At 38.9% G+C, this 22,596-nt stretch overlaps 3 protein-coding genes across 3 annotated transcripts; 1 reads left to right on the top strand and 2 right to left on the bottom strand.

Moving 5' to 3' along the window:
- The first annotated feature begins 1,526 nt into the window (after nt 1-1,526).
- On the top strand, nt 1,527-9,368 carry rnf214 (ring finger protein 214). Its single transcript, XM_053485170.1, has 16 exons — nt 1,527-1,564; nt 1,813-1,861; nt 3,397-3,535; nt 4,792-4,851; nt 4,976-5,116; nt 5,234-5,367; nt 5,476-5,544; nt 5,890-5,986; nt 6,152-6,240; nt 6,325-6,412; nt 7,532-7,627; nt 7,717-8,135; nt 8,236-8,353; nt 8,487-8,615; nt 8,904-9,002; nt 9,105-9,368. The coding sequence occupies exons 2-16, from the start codon at nt 1,815-1,817 to the stop codon at nt 9,165-9,167; spliced, it is 1,788 nt and encodes a 595-aa protein (XP_053341145.1). The 5' UTR covers nt 1,527-1,564; nt 1,813-1,814; the 3' UTR covers nt 9,168-9,368.
- A 373-nt stretch (nt 9,369-9,741) lies between these two features.
- Nucleotides 9,742-11,842, bottom strand: apoa1a (apolipoprotein A-Ia). Its single transcript, XM_053485210.1, has 4 exons — nt 11,814-11,842; nt 11,501-11,551; nt 10,801-10,945; nt 9,742-10,661 (listed from the first exon to the last, which is right to left on the bottom strand). Exons 2-4 carry the CDS (start codon nt 11,541-11,543, stop codon nt 10,079-10,081), a joined length of 771 nt encoding a protein of 256 aa, XP_053341185.1. The 5' UTR covers nt 11,544-11,551; nt 11,814-11,842; the 3' UTR covers nt 9,742-10,078.
- Nucleotides 11,843-15,098: 3,256 nt separating this feature from the next.
- pafah1b2 (platelet-activating factor acetylhydrolase 1b, catalytic subunit 2) lies at nt 15,099-20,889 on the bottom strand. The gene is made up of 6 exons (XM_053485215.1): nt 20,625-20,889; nt 18,290-18,370; nt 18,062-18,151; nt 17,621-17,737; nt 17,398-17,520; nt 15,099-16,409 (listed from the first exon to the last, which is right to left on the bottom strand). Exons 2-6 carry the CDS (start codon nt 18,365-18,367, stop codon nt 16,131-16,133), a joined length of 687 nt encoding a protein of 228 aa, XP_053341190.1. The 5' UTR covers nt 18,368-18,370; nt 20,625-20,889; the 3' UTR covers nt 15,099-16,130.
- Between the last annotated feature and the right edge of the window lie 1,707 nt (nt 20,890-22,596).

The following is a 22,596-nucleotide window of genomic DNA, read 5'->3' as shown; positions in this document are numbered from 1 at the left end:
AATAAAGGAGCTTCTGGGAGTCTGCTGTTTTAGACATGAAGAAGACATTAGCGTAGCAAAGGATTATATAGAAAATAAAAGTGTTTTTTACTCTATTAACTGTGTTATTCTGCACAATCAATCAAAAGTCCCGCTTTGATTTAAACACCCTTTGTAGTGAGCCAAGTGAAATGTAAACAAATTTGTTTGATTTTTTTGAAGCTCAAAGCATCCTTTCATCTAAGTAAGTATCCACACTACTTACTTCATTCTTGTTTCACTGACATACAGCCCCTGCCAAAAGTATTGGAACAACAAGGATGATACTTTTGTTTTTGTAGATCTGAATTTTAGCTTTCATTGCTTAACTGAACCAATATTTGGACTGATTAGTCAGGGCAACTTGTTCTCTGTTAAAATCTGCCCTGAAAGTTGCTTGTCTATTGGCAGCCATGTTTTTCATGATCTGGTGACCCCTAGCTCTAGAGGAAAAAGGACCTAGAAGTTAGCTCCACCGATGATTAACAATCCGATCCTGTTCATTAGGATTCATTTCAATCGACAAAAGCAATCATGACTGTTTTGGAAATTACGCTTGTGGTTATTGGCATGTGGTGACCATATTGTTTCAAATTTCTATATGTTAAAAAAAAAAACATTATTCTATAAGAAATACAAGACTCCTCCATCTTCTGTTTTTAAGAACTTTTGTTTTTTTTAGAAATCCCATTAGTCAAGTCAAGTCAAGTAGGTTTTTATTGTCAATTTAACCATACACAGTTCAGTACACAATGAAACGAAACCACGTTCCTCAAGGACCAAGGTGCTACATACAAGATAAATTAACAAAAAAAAAAAAAAACTAGCTACTGTAGCTAACTAACTAAGAAACCTGATTAGCTGACTAGCTGAGACAAAACAGATTAACATTATAAATGAACAGAAACTATCTATGTAAGTCCTATACAGAAAAAAACAACATAAAGTGCATAAGCAAATGTGCAAACAAGAGCAACAAGACAACATAACACATTTCAAGAATATCGATGTTTCACTATTACATTTAAAACTTTTTTTTTTTTTTACATTTATATTAAAATTTTCCGAACAACCCAATAATGCTTGGTGTATGATCGCTATCGTGACATATTACAACGGCCAAGGTATTGTTGTTGCCGCGGCTCCACAATGTATTGTTACTGAACCTGTTTTACATTTAGGTTTGGTTCCTATTTGCAAACAGATTTCCATGTTCCAGCCTATCAGAGAACAATCCCTGTCTTTTAGAATCACATTCATGTATTCCAGCTTCAGAACTACAGCATTTCAACATATACAATTTACTTTAGCACGTTTTAGAAGGAAGGCATTTAAGCTTGTATGCAAATTTCATATTAGCAGACAGACGTCAGTATCTCCTCAGGTGATCCCGTTCCTTCAAAAACATCTGTCAGCTATCTGAGGTTTGGCGAGGATTATCAGGATTACTATTGTGCTTTATTTATTTATTTATTTATTTATTTAGAGTCAGGTGATATATTAAACTGAAGACAATTTGTTGTTGTTACACGATCCCGATCTAGAGGTGAGGACTTTTTTTGTAATGAATTCTTTGTTGTTGTTTCATTTTAGCTTTCACTTTTGTTTCTGATTAAATGAACATAAAGCTCATCTTGTGTTTTTCCAGCCCATAAGTTTAAACGTGGATATTTCTGCGATGACTGAGATTCTGTGACTATCTGAGTATTAACTAGCTCATAGGTAATAAGATTTACGTCCTAAACTACCAAAAGAGCTCATTTGAATCAGTCCTTATATTATTTTTTTTCCTAGACATGGAGACTGCTGAAGTTTATTTGAATTGTGAAGAGGACCTGACATGGTAAGTTCATATAGAGCAACACACAGATAAACAGATGAATAAAAAACAATGAAGCATCCATGTACTGTACTACACATGTGTGGCAGGTTAAACTTTAATCAGTCCCAGGGTTGCCAGTTTTTTCTTCTTCTTACAATCAGGTTAATATATACAAAATAAATCAGGGAAGTTTAGTTATGTTTTGATCATTTGGGAAGTTGGCGACTGGTGGACATTTATGGTGTTTAGTCTATAAAGTTTAGCTGATATGTTTGTAAAGTTTATTTGGCAAATGTAATAATTGGCTGGAAATTTTGTTTGTTGGGGATTTGATATATTTGGAATAGTGCTGGACATTTATAATATTTAGATCCCACTGGACATTAGGCATAATGTACATTTTAGAGGGTGCTGTGCATTTGGAATGTTGATTGACATTTAGTAGATTTGGGTTGGGGCTGGACATTTGGTAGAATTAAGATGATGCTGGACATACTGTAAAGAACTCTATTTTTTGGATCTTGATAGACATTTAGTAGATTTGGGATGGTGCTGGAAATTCAGTACATTTGAGATGGTTCTGGACGTTTTGTACATTTAGGATGGTTCTGGACATTTGGTGCAATTGAGGTGGTGCTGGACATTTGGTTTGGTATATTTGGAATGGCCCTCGACATTTGGTACTGTACCTTTGGGATGTTGCTGGAGATTTGGTACCCTAAAATTGGGATGCTCCTGGACACTTGGTACTCTACATTTAGGACAGTGATGGACATTTAATACTGTAAATTTTTCATAGTGTTTTAAAATTTAATACAATTGGTATCATGTACCCAACATTTGGCACTGTACATTGGACATAGTTTGGACATTTGGGATGTTTCTGGACATCGGGTGCTGTACATTTGGACAATGAAGACATTGAGACATTTTGGGAGTTTAAAGATATGTTAGACATTTGGGAAGCGTAATGATGTAATGGACCTTTGAAATGCTTTGGGATGCAGTGGAGATGTTAAGAAGTGTTTGACATGTGGTAAATCTGGGGATTTGCTGTACATCAGTTAAGTTAAGCAGTGTGTGAACATGTAAGGAGGAAAGTGTGATAAATCTCTAGATAAGTGGTAAATTTAAGGGTCTTCGCAGGAAAAAAAAAACACCTGGCAACACTAATCACAAAAATAAATAAATAAATACGTCGAAGGTAACAAAATCTCGCGCATGTGCAGTCAAATTCAGCTCAGCTCGCTTTCTGATTGGACGAGTCACTCAAGCGGCAAGAATTTCAGATTCTGACTTATCATATAAAAAGTATTTTATTTTTAAATCCATAAATACTGAATATGAATTAAAACATAGTTATAATTCCTATTTTTAGAATTTTAAAAACGACAAATATTTTTTTCTCGTAATGCCGTTAAGATTGTTAAATCTCGCGAGATTTTATGCTACCCGGAAATCGTGTAAGTGAACCGTATAATCCGTGTAAACAAACAGCGAGTACGTTTATGGTTTAATAAAAGGAAAACACAAAGCTACTTCTTTTTTTTTTTCAGTCTCGTACCATTTTGGGATGTGGTGCCTGGTTTTCCGTACTTTCCGTATCCGGTGATCATACCGGAAGCGCCGCTGGATGACTACAGATTAGTGGATACAATGCCGAGTAATACAGAGACCACAGAGCGGGAAGTTCAGGTAGGAAAACTTCATCATCATCATCATCATCATCATGATTAATAATCCAGAGCTGTAAACAGAAACCTGGCAGAGATTTTACACAACCTGTCTAATGAATGTCACAGTGTTGCAGAAAGTGTTTATACATGGATATACATATAAAACAAGGGGCCCTTCACACCCCATGACGTCATAGGAGGTCTTGGGCCCAATAAACTTTAGAACAGTAGAGCCCTGCATGTGACATGCCATGACATCAGCACTTTCAGAGCTATGATGTCAGTGCTTGGGCCCTAAGGACACGTAGGCAACGTGACAGTTTGTGGGTCGTCACCAACTTTTGTCCTATGTTAACATAACAGTTATGATTTAGATATCAAAAATTCCTTCGCAATTTAGCGTTCTCAATCTCTTGAGAGTATACTGGCCCGGTTTGGTGGTGATCGTGTAAATCTCCTTGAAGGAGTATATAAAATTCCATTGGGTGCATTTTGGAGACAACCCAAAATATCGTCTATAAGGTCTTTTAGCGACTTTTTTAACTAACGAGTGCTTACTGTGATTTGAGACTGGTGTAAGCGTGTGAGTGAGTGGATTTTAGATTAACTTGCTCACAGAGTTTCAAGAAAAAAAAAAAGGGCAGATCTCAATAATGTAACGTCATAAAAATGCGTGAATCGCCACACAAAACATTTGCAATACATGGCTTAATCGATCTCCCCCATGTCTAGTGTTTATTTTTCATTTTTTATTCTCACTATGTTAGAAAAATGCAAAGTTGCACAAGAACATTTACTTATTTGCTGTTCTTAAGTACGCATTTCATGTACAGTATCTGTAGTCGTTTGGTTAGCGGATTCTTTGTACTTTTACTCCACTTTATCTTACAACCAGTACTTGTACTTTCTACCTCACTCCATTCCTGCGTGACCTTGCGTTACACAGCCAGAGTGGTGCATAGTATTCAAAGCAGTTTTAGCAGGATTTGCCTTCCCTAATCGTGTAGCAGGTGTTTGAGATCGGAAGTAGGGAGAGAGAGAAAAACAAACTATAAATTTAAGGCTACCGTAAGCTGATATTCTTCAGTAGAATTGTAAATTGAGGACTTCTACATTTACGTGCATACAGTTTTACTCTTTTTCTCCAGAGAACAATGATCCTTTGCTACATAATCAACTAGATAATCAGATAACTATGTAATTGGCTTTAGTTCTACAGCTGTGTCCTTTGTCCTTGTTTTGCGTATCTAACGCATGCTTTTGTCTCCAACACAGACGGACGATTGGACGCAAGAAAAATGTGTCAACACAAACGAAAGTTGGGAACACCTAATGGTAAAATAGTTTTATTTATCTCTAGTTGGTTTTATAGCGCTAAATTTAATTCTAATGTGCATCAATCGAATAGTTAGTATGTAGTGCGTTTTATAATACTATTCTCTTTCTCTTTTTCACGTAGCGCGTCCTGGTGGAACAGAGCGCCAAGCTGGCGGAGGAGTGCGAGTCTCTGGAGAAACAGAAGGCTGATGAAGAGAACGAGTACAAGAGCCACATTGCAAGTTTGGAGAAGGCGAGAGAAGACAAGCAGCGGCAACATCGGGTCTGGTTTCTCATCGTATTTTGGAGCTGAAGTCGATCTCATGATGTGCTGGGTTTGTGTCTGTTCGAGACGTGAATTATGTATGTATTGATTGAATTAAATTTTGTATGTGTTCAGGCGCTCCTAGATAAGATCGAGTCAGTGCAGGTGAAACTGGACCTAAACAGCAGTAGGACAACGCGGAAAAACTTCAGCGCCAAAACCGAGGAGCTCACCACCGAGAGGGATATAAAGCTGGAGACGAAGAAAAGGTTAAAGAGAAGATGTAGAGAAAAAAAATAGAAATATGGGAGTCTTTGATCGTTTGTCTTTGTGTGTTCAGCGTTAAAACATGTATCTGCGTGTGTGTTGTGTTTTAGATTGACCCAAGAGATGGAGGAGGTTGACACAAAACTGGGGATGCTTAAGGAAGAGCAAAGAAATGAAAAGTAAGGCTTTGGGGAAGACCGCAAAATAAAAAACGGACCATTAGCAAAAACTCAGTTGTGGTCCTTGTTTATCTGCAGAGCGAAAGTTCAGAAGAAAGTACAAAAAGTATTTCAGTACAATAACAATAATGAGAAAAAGGCAGAACAGCAGAAGAGGAAGTTACTTTGACTCACTTCTCTACCAAAAACAACATTTAGCTCTGTAACAATATTTAAGAAGGTCAAAATCTATCCGATATGTTCATCATTATTAAATGTTTTGTTTTTATTTGTCTTAATTTATATCAAGTGTGTGTGTGTGTTTTTTTTTTTTTTTTTTTTTTTTGTGTGTGTGTTCTGCAACAGGGCTACTTGGGAACAAGAGATTGCATCATTGCAGCATGAGATGGAGAGACTCTCTAGACAAGTTGAAGAATCCAATAAGACAGCTCTGAAAGATGAGGTAGGCAAACACAGAAACAAACAAGCGAACAACCCACATAACCATCACCTTCTAAAACGAGAACAAACAAAGTAAAGGTCTTACGAGAAACGGAACAGTGGTGGTCATATATCAGCCATGTTTGATTATTATAGGATGAATTATAGTGTGTGTGTGTGTGTGTAGATCACTGCTTTAGAATCTCAGAGAGAGCTCATAATCTCTCAGATAGAAGACTGGATTTCAGAAGCAGAAAGATATCTAAGCACTCTCAGGTAAGAGCGACAAAAATTCTAATAGGTTACTTGCTTTGTGTGTTTGCCTTTGTGTCTTAATGAAAAAGTTTGCTTTGTGTGCAGGTCGGACACGTCACCTCACAGCAGCCGGAATCGCATCGAATGGGAGAAAAATGTGGCAATGGGTCGTAGCAACTTGGGAAAGCTCCAGGTGAGGGTGTATGTGTTTTACAAGTGAGGGGTGGGGACAGTGCACCAGGTCTACAGAGGGGGGTGGGGATAGTGCGTCTGGTCTACAGGTAAGGGATGGGTTTAGTTCACCTGGTCTACAGGTAGGGGGTGGGTTTAGTTCACCTGGTCTACAGGTAAGGGGTGGGTTTAGTTTAGCCGGTCTACAAGTAAGGGGTGGGTTTAGGTTACCTGGCCTACAGGTAAGGGGTGGGTTTAGTTTACCCGGCCTACAAGTAAGGGGTGGGTTTAGGTTACCTGGTCTACAGGTAAGGGGTGGGTTTAGTTCACCTGGTCTACAGGTAAGGGGTGGGTTTAGTTCACCCGGTCTACAGGTAAGGGGTGGGTTTAGTTCACCCGGTCTACAGGTAAGGGGTGGGTTTAGTTCACCCGGTCTACAGGTAAGGGATGGGTTTAGTTCACCTGGTCTACAGGTGGGGGGTGGGTTTAGTTCACCTGGTCTACAGGTAAGGGGTGGGTTTAGTTTAGCCGGTCTACAAGTAAGGGGTGGGTTTAGGTTACCTGGCCTACAGGTAAGGGGTGGGTTTAGTTCACTTGGTCTACAGGTAAGGGGTGGGTTTAGTCCACTTGGTCTACAGGTAAGGGGTGGGTTTAGTTCACCCGGCCTACAGGTAGGGGTGGGTTTAGTTCACCCGGTCTACAGGTAAGGGATGGGTTTAGTTCACCTGGTCTACAGGTGGGGGGTGGGTTTAGTTTACCCGGCCTACAGGTAAGGGGTGGGTTTAGTTTACCTGGTCTACAGGTAAGGGGTGGGTTTAGGTTACCTGGCCTACAGGTAAGGGGTGGGTTTAGTTTACCCGGCCTACAGGTAAGGGGTGGGTTTAGGTTACCTGGTCTACAGGTAAGGGGTGGGTTTAGTTCACCCGGTCTACAGGTAAGGGGTGGGTTTAGTTCACCCGGTCTACAGGTAAGGGGTGGGTTTAGTTCACCTGGTCTACAGGTAAGGGGTGGGTTTAGTTCACCCGGTCTACAGATAAGGGATGGGTTTAGTTCACCTGGTCTACAGGTTTAGATCACCTGGCCGTGGAGATACATTTTTACTATGTTAATGATTTTAAAAATGTGGTCACTTACATTTTAGTCCTTGTATAATGAAAACCTGAAGCAACTTTACAAGGGGCAGCAGCTTGACGGATTGCCGAAAATCACCCTTCCTCATCTCCCACACATACCCATGGTAAATATTTGTGTTAACGTGGCCTGCTTTTTTTAAATCTCTGGACATTTAAGATGATAGACTAAATATATCTCTCTCTATCTCTCTAGATCGATTTGCTGAATTTCACACAGTGTGCTCCGATCCGCCCTACGGTGACCCAGCCTCAGTTTCATTCACCCCATAGATCCACCCCTCCTCTGCTTTCCACACCAAACCCAATGGCCTTCACGCCACACACGCTCGAGCAGACCGTTCCTGTACCGAGACTGGCTATGCCCACCGCCACCCGCGGCCCCACAATGCCCTACGCTAACCCCGCATACGTATTACCTGCTGCCGCCGTTCCTACAGCCCAGGTGGGCGTCCCTATTAGCCTCGCAGCATCGGCAGGACCATCTCAAGGGGCGGGGCCAGCAGCCACGGTGCGAATCCCTGCCCCACAGGCGCTCCCATCGAATCCACAACCCGTGGGCAAACTGGACAAGCTGCTGGACAGACTGGGGACCCAGTTCCCACAGTGCACCAGGTGCTGGTGATCATATTCAGCCTTTTGTAGGTTAAACAGATCAAATGCTCGTTTTACTTTGCGCTCACCAGTGCATCATGTTTTCCTTTGTGTGTGCTAGACCTCAAATAATGGCGGTGTTGCAGCAGGTTAAGAGTGAGCGTGGCACCATGTCCGGCATGTCTATAGAGGACATCAAGCATCAAATGGAACAGAAGCTAGCACAAAACGAACGGCCGGTAAGCAGGCGTTAACCAGTTGTGGTTTTAGATTTGGACACACACACACACACTCGGTCTGCACATAGAACGAATCCAGAATGTACATATTTTTCTTCTTTTCATGTTCTAAACACACACCTTGCTGTCTCAGCCTCTAGGCCCCATCGCACCTCCTGCAGGATCAAGACACGCACACAGAGGTCCTGTCCATCCTGCGGCATCCATACGTCCCTCTGTCCACGCTCCCAGCGCTCACAGCTTCCAGCCACGAAGCTCACAGGTAGCTGTTCACCATAATACACCATGTTCCATCCACTAAACACACAATTACGTCCAAATCACGTGTTGCTTTTTTATAAAAGTGTTAAGATTACATCTTTACTGATTGATGACTTGTCCTTGTCGATTCCGCCTTTTAAAAAATAACTGTCAATTCAGTACACTTTAGCGTTTTTGTAAGCTCGCTGCCTAGGCTACGTAGCGAAGGTTTTACATTTTTGAGCTTTGCATAGTCACCAGTATTCTCTGACACGTCTTCTACTCTCTTTTTTTTTTTTCCCCCCATCAGCAAGGTGCAACTGTGCGGAAACTGTGTTTAATGTGTCAGAACCAGGTCGAACCCGGATCCCAGTACCACACCAACTGTCCTCATACGCTACATAAAGAGGTGAGCATGGTGTAACTCCATTCATGCCAGGATTGTAGAAAACAAGGTGTGGATTATCTGATTTATATAATGCTGTTTTTTTTTTTTTTATTATTGTGTTAGTGCATCAGTGTGTGGCTGCAGTCCACCAGGAGCAACTCCTGCCCGTTCTGTCCCAGCAAATAAACCCACATGGCATGATGTCATATGATGATGCGTACAAGATCATGTGATCTCCAAACAAAGATCATCGTCGACACCACCGAGGCGTACTGGAAGTCCTTTTTTTTTTCCCCAAAAAAATTGTCCCAGTTGAGTTTTTTTTTCATTGTAAATACCTCAATACTTGAATAAAAACATGCTTTTTATCTTTTCTTTTTATGGAGACAGAAAAAGTTTTTTTTTTTTTAATAAATGATCATTAATATGAGAGGCATGTTTATTTTGTTTCTTTTCTCAGTAATGTTGAACAGACTCACTTTATGATTTCATGATAATTATATCATGTTGAGAATCAACACATTCTGGGACCAAAACATCCAGATTAGTGAGCAGCTCATTTATCAGTCCGTGGAAAAATTGCTGCATCAAGTTTCGTTAAACATCACATCCTGTCTAAGGAGACTTTTTATAAAAAATGTGAATGTGCATCCCCTGATCAATTATCATTTAAATGTAAAGAGTACGACCAACTCAAAGCTGAAACATTACCAAGACCTTTAATAGTGTCCCAGGATTTGGAGCGAAAAAGCCTTAAACCGTGTTTCACAATGAAAATTCATTACCCAAAGTTTCAGAAACCTGTTTTAAGCAGCGTGTGTGACTATATGTGTTTATATTTTTTACACTGATGACTTTTATTGCTATGTAAATAATCTTTAGAGAATCACTATTCTTTTAAAAAGTAATAATAAAAAAAAAAAGCTCCAAAACTGCTCCCACTTACAGATCGGCACAAAGACTTACAGCATTTTATTATTATATATATTTTATTTTGCATCATCCCATAAACATGAACGTTTAGGTCAACACACAATCTTAAAGGTGATTACGTGAATGTGTGATTTAGAAAATACAAGTCCTGGCAGAAGCCATATTTAGGCGTTCAAGGCCTGAGTGATAGTGTCGTAGATGGACGTGAACTTGGCCCTCAGGGTCTCCATGTAGGGCTCAATTTGACCTTGGAGCTGGGTGGTGTGGGGTGCAAGCTGGCTCTTGACATCCTCAACAGCCTTCAGCATGTGCTCCTTGTACTCCTCAGCCACAGGGCTGGCCAGGTCCTTCAGGTCCTGCAGCCTTTCTGTGAGCTTTCCACGCACAGTCTCAACAATGGGGGAAATCTTGGTCTTGGTCTCCTCAAAGTTGATCTCCAGCTTGGCTTTGAGGTCCTCGAAGGCTGGCTGGAGCTTCTGACGAAGACCATCGAGCTCCTTCTGGTTATCAGCCAGGTAATCACGGAAGATGGGGATGAGACGATCTTTATACTGGTCCAGGTGTTTCTGGATGGACTGGCGCAGCTCAGCACGGTGTGGCTCTACTTTTTTGTGCAGGTCATCAAGTTCTTTCAGGATGAACTCGCGTGCAACCTGGGTTCCCTGAGTCAGCTGGGCGGCAATGGGTTTCAGGGCGGCGGAATCTGTGTACTTCTGCAAGTTGTCTAGGCTCTCAGTCAGCTTCATTCTTATTAGGAGAAGGAATGCATGTGGTTAGCTACAACTTCAAAAATTTGGCTGCTTAATATATTAGTTAATCAACCCGAGCAAAACAAGCTGGGTTTCGAAGACCATGTTTGAATTAGGTGTAATCACAGTCAGCTTACTTGTACTGCTCATATTCGGTTCCCTCCAGGTGCTCCAGGGCTTTGTAGGCCTGGTCCTTCACCTGGTCCAGGTAGACCATGGCAACTGCCTTGTAGTGCTCCAGCTGGGTGGGAGCATCGGCCTGCAGGGTGCGGGCATGGCAGCCTGGGGACGAACAGAAAAGTGTTTTAGACCTTTGGAGAGTCAGTGTACAAGCCAACTAAAGATACATCTAGGACTGGTGTTGTTCTGGATGTTGTTACTGCCTTTTTGTTACTAAGCTGATTTCTCTGGCCAATTTAGGTGGAAGATAATGTTATTGTGACAATATTATAATATTGATTGGGTGGAATGTATAGTACTACATTTTCCAGTCAATCAGCATGACGGTCAATCATTAATCAGTTATAACTTTCCACATGAGAGTGTTCAACTCTGGAATCATAACTGGCTAGAAAATGACCAAATTGGGAGATCATTGGGAGCACAAGTGGTGAGCCCACCAATTTTCTTTCAGCTTTCTACATTTGCCATAAAGTTGAAAGAAGGTCTGTTTGATGGTAACACACATTGCATTGTGTGATCAGCATCACAAAAACTGAGAATTCAATTCTGACAGAAAATGAAAATGTTTGAAAATATATAAACCTCCAGTAAACTGGTTTTGCATAAAACACAAAGGAAAAAAAAGTCAAAGAAGAGGAGATGAGACACACTTACCCAAAGCCAACAGCAGGGTCAGAGCTAGAGCCACAAATTTCATGTTGGAGCCTAGGGATAAAAATAATATATTTCAATATCAATATACAGACATTCAGCTGTAACATGAAAGCGAACAATTATTTTTATCTGAGGATAAAGACTAAACAAATTAAATTTGTTATTAATTATGTAGATTAAATATTAAGACTGAAATGGGCTACAAGTGATACGTCGCTATAACATTAATTTGCGCTCTGGAAGAGCTGCAGTGTTTTCAAGTTGTTCGAATCGCTCCTCCGGCTTCCTCCCTGTGCTGTTTGCAAGCTCTTACCTTAGAGGTGGTGGTCTGATGATGAACATTCAGGCACAGACCAGAGGTTTATATACACATGCAGTTGGACTCGTGACCTCCTACATGGAAGGCTGAAGTTTAAAGGTTACATACGTTGGAGGCTGAATAGTATCTGGTGGAATATTATCTGCCATGAGTTAATCAGCTTAGTGCACACTCGCAAGACATCAGATGCAAAGATATGGATGATTAATCAATGGCACCCATCACACACACATACACACACAATGCATAAACCAAAGGTCACCCTGAGTCAATGACCTTAATTCAGCGGGAGTAACTAAACCACAGTTATCCCAACTTTAAAGAGTTTAAATTTGGATTTATTTTTTTATTTTGTAGTTTCCTGAGGCTTCGAGGAATATTTGTTCACCACTAAGGGGTTATTTATTTACTATTAGGATAATCAAATTCAAATTTAATTTATCACATACACAGTCATACACAGCACGATACAGAATGAAATATAAATCTTTTCAAATTAAAATAAAAAAATATAAATTAAATAAATAAATAAAAAAAAGAAAATATAGTGCTTGAGTATTCAAATAAAGAAATAAAATGTGATATAAGATTAAATTATACTGTATAATTTAAGTATGATATAAATTATACTTAAATGATACTTAAATAAATAGATACGTAAATAAATAAATAAATAAATAGATGCAATATGGTTGCCTTTAGTAAAAAATAAAATAAATGAATAATAATAATAATAATAATAATAATAATAATAATAATAATAATGTAAAAACTGCATTATTATTATTATTATTATTATTATTATTATATTATTCATAAATTTGCATGAATTGACTATGAATATAATAGTACAAAACATTTTTAAAGTTTAAATACAAACGTGTAAATAAATAATTGACGTCATCATTGTTTTCCAATATTTAGAGTAAAAAAATAGATTTATGATGTGGTAGAAAGGGTAATTTTTTGCTTCTGATGTCTAATTGATTGCTTTATCAACAACAATAACAACAACAACAACAACAACAACAACAATAATAATAAGAAGAATACATTGCTACAGCACCAAAATGAAAATGTCTATTGACTAGGACAATAATAATAATAATATTCATAATAATAATAATAATAATAATAATATAATCTGAATAATTGTTGTCCACATCACTAGTTTTATGACATCTCTACACTGTTTATTTTAAATCCCTTTCTCATTTATTTAAGATGGCAATTCGACTGTTAATTCTAATCACAGGTCTACACCAGCATATAAACTCTCCTGATGCACGTCTACTCAGACCAGCTGGATCACTCGGGCAGATTCACACGGACACGCAAGCCAAAGTGCACTGAAAGTCAGCCGTTTACTGAGATAAGATATCCACAGGCAGGTATGTGCATGTACAGTTAAAGGATACCTACATGTCTTCCGTCATTCCAGCGTAATAAAGCAGTGATCAGCTGCTTTGCATGGCAGCTTAGATCACCGTATTAGATCACTGCCATAAAACACTGCAGTAATTTATCATACAGTTATCTACATGAGTGGGTTACTGCTTATTCAGGTCTTTGTGAACATATGTCAAAAAACATGTCATGTGTGAAATCAAAACATTTTGAGTGATTAGACGTTTGAATTAAAGCGAATGTTTGTTTGTTTGTTTTAGGTGATTAAATTTTTTGTTTGTCAAACAAGGATAATTTCAGATTTTTTTTCCTTTTACATGTGATAAAAATAAATAAATAAATAAATAAAAAAAGATATATATATAAATATTAATTATACTTAAGTGAAGGAATATTTTAAATAAATAAATGGATTATGATTGTGTTCCGTAAAAAAAATAATAAATTATGAGTAATAATAATAATAAAATAATTTTTTTATTTCAATTTTGATTTATAAATAGTTCATTGATTGTTTTCCAATATTTACAGTAATATTTATAATGCAAAAGTTTAGGCACCTCTTGTTAAATAACAGATTTTGATGATTTTTTTGTTGAAAAGATGTTAACACAGTCTCTCTTGAAAATGGAAAAAAAAGAACAATATTTTCTGCACACATTGATGCATAGTTACTTCTTATGCCATAAATTTAACAACATAATAAATAAATAAAAACATTATTATGGCACTGTGCAAAAGTTTGGGCACCCTTAATCAGCTCGTTAGATCTGATGCATAGCAACAGCTGTCATTAAAAGCCAATTTCAAAGCTTTACAAATACTTTGACTCTTCGAACCTTTAAACCTGCTATGTTTTCATTGTTCTGGATATATTCTCCTTTAGAATCTACTAGCATAGGTACCTGCCATTGATGGTTAGAGTTTCTAAAAGTAGTTAAAAAATGTAAAGCTAATAATAATCTGCTGATCTTTAATGTAATCAGTGATATTATTATTATTATTATTATTATTATTTGAGGTTGAAGGCCACGTAAATGTCTGTGTGTCTCTCTGTACAGCAGAACTCTCTGTCTAACTTATTAATACAGAGAAATCCCATTCTGTAAGGTTGAGTATCTTACGCCTTGTTTACACTAAGTTGTCCTTCTTTGGTGCTCAGACAAATACACTCCCTGTTCGGTAATCGGAGAGTGAATCACAGATGAGAAATGGAAAAAGTAGATCAAAGGATAAAGATGAAGTTTTGTCTTAAAACCACTCCAGCGTGTTAAAATTCACTTATACCACTTCAGCGCTGTTATTTCAGCCAAAGTGAAAATATGAACTAATCCCAGTAAAAATCTTCACTTTATCTTTTCTAATTAATATCTATTGATGCAGGTGTTTGTTTACATTGAGACAGTAGCGCATTAGGAGATTATTTTAAAGTAGATTATTAAATCCCACACATAACTGTTCATAATATCACTTTTACTCAACATTTAGATTCACTGATGGTGCAGATTAAACTTCAGGTAGAGATCTAAGGACTGCAACTGGTTTCAGGTAAATAAAGATATCATTAAAAGAGCGTGCTCTGACCAGTGTACGGACAAAACCTTTTTCTATTTATTTAGATAAAGAAAAGAAGCATTTTTAGTATTACCAACAAGTGAAAAAACATTGATTTAGTCAGGTTTAAACTGTTTGTCAGAAACTGATCTTTTCTTTATTACCTCGTACTGATCCACACACTGTGCTGCCATTTGTAAAGCTAGTTTCCTCAGTGGTACAGAGATTAGCATGGGACAGTCACTGACAGTCAGGCTATTATTTGTGTGCTGCACAATCAGCGTTAAATCTGAAGAGAAGATTCCGGTAACAACTTGGTGACACTCCATCTTCTTTATTGTAAAGTTTCACACAGTCTTCGGCGTGTGGCAGACTGGCAGTGCGGCTAAGCTAACACTCAGTGGCTGACAGGAAACATTAGCACATTGTTGTGTACACACACAGCTATTCATGTGTTTATTGAGGGTATATACATACAGGGATGGTAGTTAACACACACATACACACGTACAAATATTTAAAGATAAATGGATTCTATGTATATAACTTTCACAATATCACCCCCCCCCCCCCTTCCCCCACTTTAGCGTAGTCGTATTTTCTCCTGACTGGAAACGGATGAAGGAATTTCTTTAAATATATACGGCTAATGAAGCTAACGACAACCGAAACCAAATATCCCTTGTGTTGTGGCACTTCCCGCCATTTACATTGTATCAAATAACTTGTTTAAAAAGTCAATCCCAGCACTCCAGGCTATTGTGTAAAGCAAATGTATAAAGAGCATGTTGGTGGATACACATTAGTTGTTAGCTACATTAGCCTCTAGCTGATTAACCCTGTGTAAATGAGATATTGTGTGTGTGAGAGATTTGAAATAGAGCATATATCCATTTTTATTATATACTGAATAGATCTTTGTGGAAACGTGTGTTTGTGTGTGTGTGTGTGTGTGTGTGTGTGTGTGTGAGAGAGAGAGACAGAAAAGCTGGCAGTATCAGTGTTACGCTAAAGCAATAAGGCAGCACAGCATGTCATTGTTCAGTGTCCATTTTGCTGAGTCGACTTACACACACACACACACACACATACACACACACACACACAGTGCTCAGTATTGTTTATATATATATATATATTTGTATATTTGTTCAGACTTTGCCATAGACTCACGAAATACTTAAATAAATAAAAAAAAACAAGAAAACATACACAATTCTTACTTTTTTCACATTTTGCCAACATTCATCTCTCTTTCTCTTTCTTCCACTCTTTCTCTCGCCATATATTATGTAATGATGTACATGTTCTACTTAAAGAACGAGACGGATCCCTGAACCCCGCCTCCCCTCACACCAGCGAGGCCCGCCTCTCCTGCGGTGTTTCCTCCAACAGCTGGAGCAGGAGCTCGTGCAGGGGCCCGACGATGGCACCGTACCCGCCGGACGTCAGGTGCAGGAAGTCGAACATGTCTCGGCAGGAAATTGTGCCGTCGGAGTGCACGAAGCTGCCGCCAACATCCAGGAACTGCACGAATCCGAAACGAGGGAGGGCGCATCGCAGGAAAGCGTTCACTGCTGCGTTTTTCTCCCGCAGAGGGTTCGGGAACTCGCCCCTGGGTAACAGGCCCTGGGTGACACAAACCAATCAGGTTTAAGCATTTACGTGGTCAATTTTATTTAATATTTAGTTTGTCGTAGGGGTGACATACTTCAAAATTTTAATTCTTTTTTTAAATGTTTTCTTCTGCCAAGAGCAGGCATTTTTTTTACTTGATAAGAACAAGCTACTAAATTAGCATAGTAAGCTAACCGTAGTTTAGAAATTCATAAAATCCTGCTACACACTCACTAGTGCTTGCTAGTCCACATGCTAGCTTAACCAATAGAAATATTACAGTATTATTGCTGACTACTGTATATTGAGTTTGTTTCTGCTCATAATACAACTGTATGGTCAGTCCATTTAACTGAATTGATTTTAGAAGTTATTCACCCTTTAAAAATCAATTTAAACAAACCAACAAACTTTAAAAGGTCTACAAAATAGAATTATTCTTTGAAATATAGCAGAGCTTTTGCAGAAAATAAAAGCGACTTCCATTTTTCTGCAAATACTTGTTGAATATGTGCAATTGCAATGTGCAATTATTGAAATACCGCCACCTACTGGACTGGAGTGTGGAACAGGAAAAAAGATTAGTGTTTTCTGCAGCGCGGTAATCCTAACCCTAATCCACACTTATTCATGAATGAACTGTGATTAGACACATAAGCGGAGTTCAATTTCAATGGCCACACCCAGACCTGATTACTGCCAGATGTGTTAAATCAAAAAATAACTTAAATAGAACCTGTCTGACAAAGTTAAGCACACTAAAAGATGTCACATCATGCCGCGATCTAAAGAGACAAATAAGAAACAATTGTAATTGACATGCATCAGTCCAGAAAGGGTCACAAAGCCATTTCCAAGGCTTTACGACTCCTGCGAACCACTGTGATTTGTTATTTGTTTGATGATCTCAATCAGTTAAATGTGCATCAATGCAAATTTGCATAAAAGGAAAAAAAAAGGTCACATAAACACTATTTTGCTCTCTCTCTTTCTTTCTCACCAGGACGACGATCTTGGCCTTTGGGAGGCGCGAGATGAGGAACTGTACTATGGTCACTATTCCCCCTGCAACTTGCTCCGCTGTGTGCTCATGGTTATTGGTTCCGACCCACAGCACCACCACCTGGTTGGATCCAAACACGACACACGTTATATACTGGTGTTGTTCACCAAAAAAATATCACCTACAGTATAAAAAAAATTTCTCTCTCTCTCTCTCTTACCCGTGGCCTGATGTTCTCCAGTTCTCCATTCTGCATCCTCCACAGAACGTTGCTCGTCGTGTCTCCGCCAATCCCGAAGTTGAGCGCGTGGAGTGGGGAAAAGAGCTCTCGCCATACCTGGACACAATCACCAATCACATCGCAGAACCCCAACATTAACATGTTAAATTAATGCTGCTTTGGGTTGATTAGAAGATTTTATTCCTTTCCATTTCCTGACTGAGCTTGTGAGGATAGTTGTCACATTGAATCACTAATCAAGATGGGCTCCCTCCTCAATCCTACAGCAGCACAGCATGCTTATTTACACCCAGAACACAATGCGGCATTGCGCAGCGTGGCACTGAGCTGGGAATGACACTTCAGTCTCTGTTCCCTGGTTATTTATGGTGCACAGCTTTTTTCCTACATGATGTTATATTTTAACATACACACAAACACCTCATATTGCTGCATCAGCTGAACCATGGAGTCCCCGATAAACAGCACGTCAGGTTCCGCATCCTTACACTCCTGCACAAAGCGGTTATGCTGCAACACACAAACACACGCACGGCGTCAGCCTTTGCCTCAAAACTTTATTGATTCTCATGACCGTCAAATACATAAACTCTTTATACATGCATACGCTCTATACAGTATGTTTACTTATTCCCAAAGCACACACACCTGGGACATCCAGCGTCCATCACCCTGGACGTCCAGGACCTGCATGGGTTCAGCAGCAGGGTTCTCCTCTTCACTCATTCTCTAAACAATACATAATGACAGCAGACAACACATGGTTATTACTGTTAAATCAAATTTGAAATTATTTTTATGGATGCATTTGAATATTTTCACCTTAATAAATTACTTTCATTACACAGTATCTATACAGAGTGATGCAGCGGTGCTTTAGTCCTGAAGTCTCAACTTATTTTCTAGGGTTAGGGTTATGCATTATTTTTATAATGTATTTTTTCTAGATTTTTAATTGATATTCTGTGTCTACTCTTTACAATAAACCAATGATAAAATTAAAGACATTTCTTTGTAAGGGATGACCACCGGCTTAATATTGAGTACGTTCTCCCTTGTGCCACCTGTGTGTTCCGACACCTTCTGATGGTGACCAGCTTGAACCTTCTCAGCAAATAGAGCAACAGCAGCTCTTATTTTCACAATCTGGCTCTTGTCAAAGTCAATCAAATTCTTTCCAACACATCAACTTCAGGGGCAAAAATATCACTTGCTGCCTAACATATCCCACCCACTATATCCCAGGTGCCAATGGCATGAGCTATTTTATCTGTAGCTTCTGTAACAAGGGGTCAAATTGTGATGGTAAGACAACTGGGTCAAAGTAACTCCAAAACTGCAGCTCTTCTAGGATGTTTCCAGTCTGCAGTGCTCAGTGATCCAAGGAAGGACAACCTGTGACAGGGTCTTTGGCGACCGAGGCGCACAACTCACTGACGCACATGGGGAGTGAATCCAAGTCTGTGTAGTCAGATCCAATATAGGAGCTCCTGTAGCTCTTATTGCTGAAAGAGTAAATGCTGGTTTCCTTAGAAAAGTGTCAGAACACAGTGCATTACTGTTTTGGTGGCACAAGTAGAGACTTACTCAATATTAAGAAGGTGGCCATAATATTATAGATGAGTCGTATACACACACACACACACACACACACACACATATATATATATATATATATGTATATATATATATATTTTTTTTGTAGTCCCCTACATTAAAACTTTTCAAACTTTTAAAGTTTGCTCATGTTCAATCCTGGAAGTTAGATCACATGACTGACGTGCAATGCAGTACAAGCCCAGGATGTCCGGAAGCAAATGTGAACAGGGTATAGCCAATTGTATTAGTATCCTAGTACCTAGACAATGTTTGTTAAACTTATGAACGAGCTCTTGGCTCTACTGGACCATGCTTTGTTTTTTCAAAATATGCATACACATTTATAGTTTTATCAGATAAAAAGTAACACACTTGCTAAATACAATTTTATGCCCTTTTTTGTAGTGTCCGTATTCAAAACTTTTAACCATCTTTAACTGTCATTCAGATGAAACTTGGCCGATTTAGATTTCACATGAAAAGACATACCTGAAAAATTATTTTATTCTAAAATGCAAAATTGTAAAGATATAGCAACATTAATTTGACATGGTTATGGACACTACAGATTTGGCTTTTTAGGTTTTTACCAAAAAACACTTTAAGCAACAGTTTTACATGTCACTTGTTATACAAGTACTGTATAATACTGAATAATGGCCATTTTTGAGCACATATAAACTAATCGGCTGAGGTTAGCAACTTGAAATTTTTTGTGAAGCAAGATCGGCCACTTCCATGTTTATAAACTTAAGAAACAGCTACTTTGGCCACACATATTTTCTGTATTATATGTTTGGGATAAAAAAAAAAAATTAATCAGCATCAGTACTGAGTACATCATATTATGTAGCACATTTAAAATGTTTGTGGGTGAAGTCTTTCTTTCTTTCATATTTTGTAGCCATGTACAACTTCATGTCACCCATGGAACAAAATAATACCCAACCACAAATAAGGATACCCATAATGCACTGCTGTTTTTAGGAAATAACAGTTAATAATAATAATAATAATAATAATAATAATAAAACCTCGATTTTAGTATACACTGTGCATGCAAGTAAATAAGCAACCAAGCAACAAGAAAGCATTATTAAAATTCAGGCCTATACTGTAAATCCTAATTTCCAATAAAATATAGCTTCTTTATTTGATTGACGGAAGCCCTAGCCGGTGCTGAGGATATCCAGCCGTGTGCATTGTTAAATCGCAATATTAGCTCGATATTAAGTCCTAATGTCGGGATTTACAGCCGCATCCGGCGTCACGTGACTTTAACTAAAAGATCAAACAGGCTGGAACAATGACATTTGTAACTATGTAACGCTTATGTTAACGCACACGAGCACAGACACGCGCACACGCGCACGCACGGTCTCACCTGCTAATCGGGTGAAGCAGGAAGCAGAAGGATGACTAACAGGAGAAGATGCTGCTGCTGCTGCTGATGATGATGATGCTGATGATGATGATGCTCTCTGGTCCTGATGCTGCTGCTGCACTCAGGCTCTCAGCTCACACACGCGTTTATCTTTCCTTGTGTGTTTTTATTCTTATTTTTGATCCCTGAAGTCGATGCGCTGTTTATGCGCAACAAAATATTTGGAAAATCAGGGACGCAGGCTTTTGATCCCGGTTATACCCGCCCCTTTTTTGAGGGTTGCCAGATTGTGCATGGCATTACCCTCCATCCACCTGACCCTAGTTTCTGTTCTTACAGCAGTGTCACAGGATATCCAAGGAGATCCATCCATCTAGAAACCTCTGTAGTCCAACTAGGGACCGTAAAGGCCAGTGGTGACCAGTATATTTATTACCATTTTGTAACACCGTGTTAGGATAACTAAGGGAATGATAATGACATAATAACTTTTTTACGTTATTGTACTAGCATTGCTTTCATCTAATTGGACACCAAAGGGATGTAGATTCTCTACAAGGTGCTATTTCCTTTGGAGAATTAAATGTACCCTGACACCTGATAGGTCCGGATTTGATTCCTGTCTCGGGGTCCGTGTGCTAGAATTTGCATGTTAACCCCGTCCTTTGGGTTTCTTCTGCGTACTCCGGTTTCCTCCCACGGTCCAGAGACATTTAGGCTAATTGGTGTTCCCAAAATGCCGGGGAATAAATATAGTAGTCACCATTGGCCTTTACGGTCCCTAGTTTGACTACAGAGGTTACTAAATGGATGGATGAATATAATATAATATTATAATATAATATAATATAATATAATATAATATAATATAATATAATATTATTTACTCATTTTCTATACTGCTTTATTCTGTATTCAGGGTTGCAGGGACCTGGAGCCTATCCCAGGAGTCTAAGGGCATGATACAGATACCCCCTGGACAGGGTGCCAATCCATCGCAGGGCGCACACACACACACACACACACACACACACACACACACACACACACACACACACACACAATGGGCAATTTGGGAACTCCAATTAGCCTAATCTGCAGGTTTTTGGACTGTGGGAGGATACCGGAGTACCCAGAGGAAACCCACCAAGCACGGGGAGAACATGTAAACTCCATGCACACAGAGACGGGATTCGAGCCTATAATATAATATATTATAATATAATACTTTCTTATAATTGAGGAAACATTTGTTCTCATATCAAACCTTTTTCTTTAATGATTTGTTACTTACATTTCAAAAGTCAGACTTAAGATACACCATGAAATAAATGTAAACCAGAATGTACACCCCTTCCCACTTTTCATTAAAAATGTCAATCTGGCAACCCAAATCTCAGCCAGGCTGAATGCAGAAGTAAATCTTAAATGCGTCCCAAAGGGAAACAGAATGCACTGCTGAGGGAGCACAAGCCTTTATTTAAGACCCTTACTAGTGTCCTTCTAAAGGGAATGAGTGGGTATAAGGATACGGACCAAATATGCACTTCCGGCTGCACTTCCTGTATCTAGCCCCGCCTATTTTAGGAAAGATAGAAAGATGACGTTTGTAAAAAATAATTTAAAAAAAAGGAACGAAATGAAAAAATCGACACAAACCAGACATACTGCATATTTATTATCAGAATCAGTTTTTCTATGACACTTGGTTGTTAAGACAACACATTTAACGGCTAAATCAACAACATTCGCATGTTGATCACGTGCAGTATAATTTCCATACTGTTGTATTTTCTGTCAATGGTTTTGAAAACAATTATGCGTAAAAATCCAGGTTAATATCTGGCAACCCATGTAAAATCCTGACCACTAGATGGCGGTAGTGGCGCGCCATCCCCCTTCACCCCGGGCCTGTTTAGTGTTTTTTACACACACATTTGGGAATGCCAATTAGCCTAACCTGCATATCTTT

Source organism: Clarias gariepinus, chromosome 24, assembly GCF_024256425.1.
Source record: "Clarias gariepinus isolate MV-2021 ecotype Netherlands chromosome 24, CGAR_prim_01v2, whole genome shotgun sequence".
In the NCBI taxonomy this organism is placed as follows: Eukaryota; Metazoa; Chordata; class Actinopteri; order Siluriformes; family Clariidae; genus Clarias; species Clarias gariepinus.
The sequence above is the reverse complement of the archived record's forward strand: the minus strand, read 5'-3'. Positions and strand labels throughout refer to the sequence as shown.

Coding starts and splice junctions, on each gene's coding strand:
- apoa1a (XM_053485210.1), bottom strand. CDS start 11,543: ATGAAATTTGTGGCTCTAGCTCTGACCCTGCTGTTGGCTTTGG. Junction 10,946..11,500: donor GACCCTGCTGTTGGCTTTGG/GTAAGTGTGTCT, acceptor GTTCGTCCCCAG/GCTGCCATGCCCGCACCCTG. Junction 10,662..10,800: donor ACCGAATATGAGCAGTACAA/GTAAGCTGACTG, acceptor TCTCCTAATAAG/AATGAAGCTGACTGAGAGCC.
- pafah1b2 (XM_053485215.1), bottom strand. CDS start 18,367: ATGAGTGAAGAGGAGAACCCTGCTGCTGAACCCATGCAGGTCCTGGAC. Junction 18,152..18,289: donor ATGGACGCTGGATGTCCCAG/GTGTGTGTGCTT, acceptor TGTGTGTTGCAG/CATAACCGCTTTGTGCAGGA. Junction 17,521..17,620: donor TGGAGAACATCAGGCCACGG/GTAAGAGAGAGA, acceptor GGATCCAACCAG/GTGGTGGTGCTGTGGGTCGG.
- rnf214 (XM_053485170.1), top strand. CDS start 1,815: ATGGAGACTGCTGAAGTTTATTTGAATTGTGAAGAGGACCTGACATG. Junction 5,117..5,233: donor ACAAGCAGCGGCAACATCGG/GTCTGGTTTCTC, acceptor GTATGTGTTCAG/GCGCTCCTAGATAAGATCGA. Junction 6,413..7,531: donor GCAACTTGGGAAAGCTCCAG/GTGAGGGTGTAT, acceptor CTTACATTTTAG/TCCTTGTATAATGAAAACCT.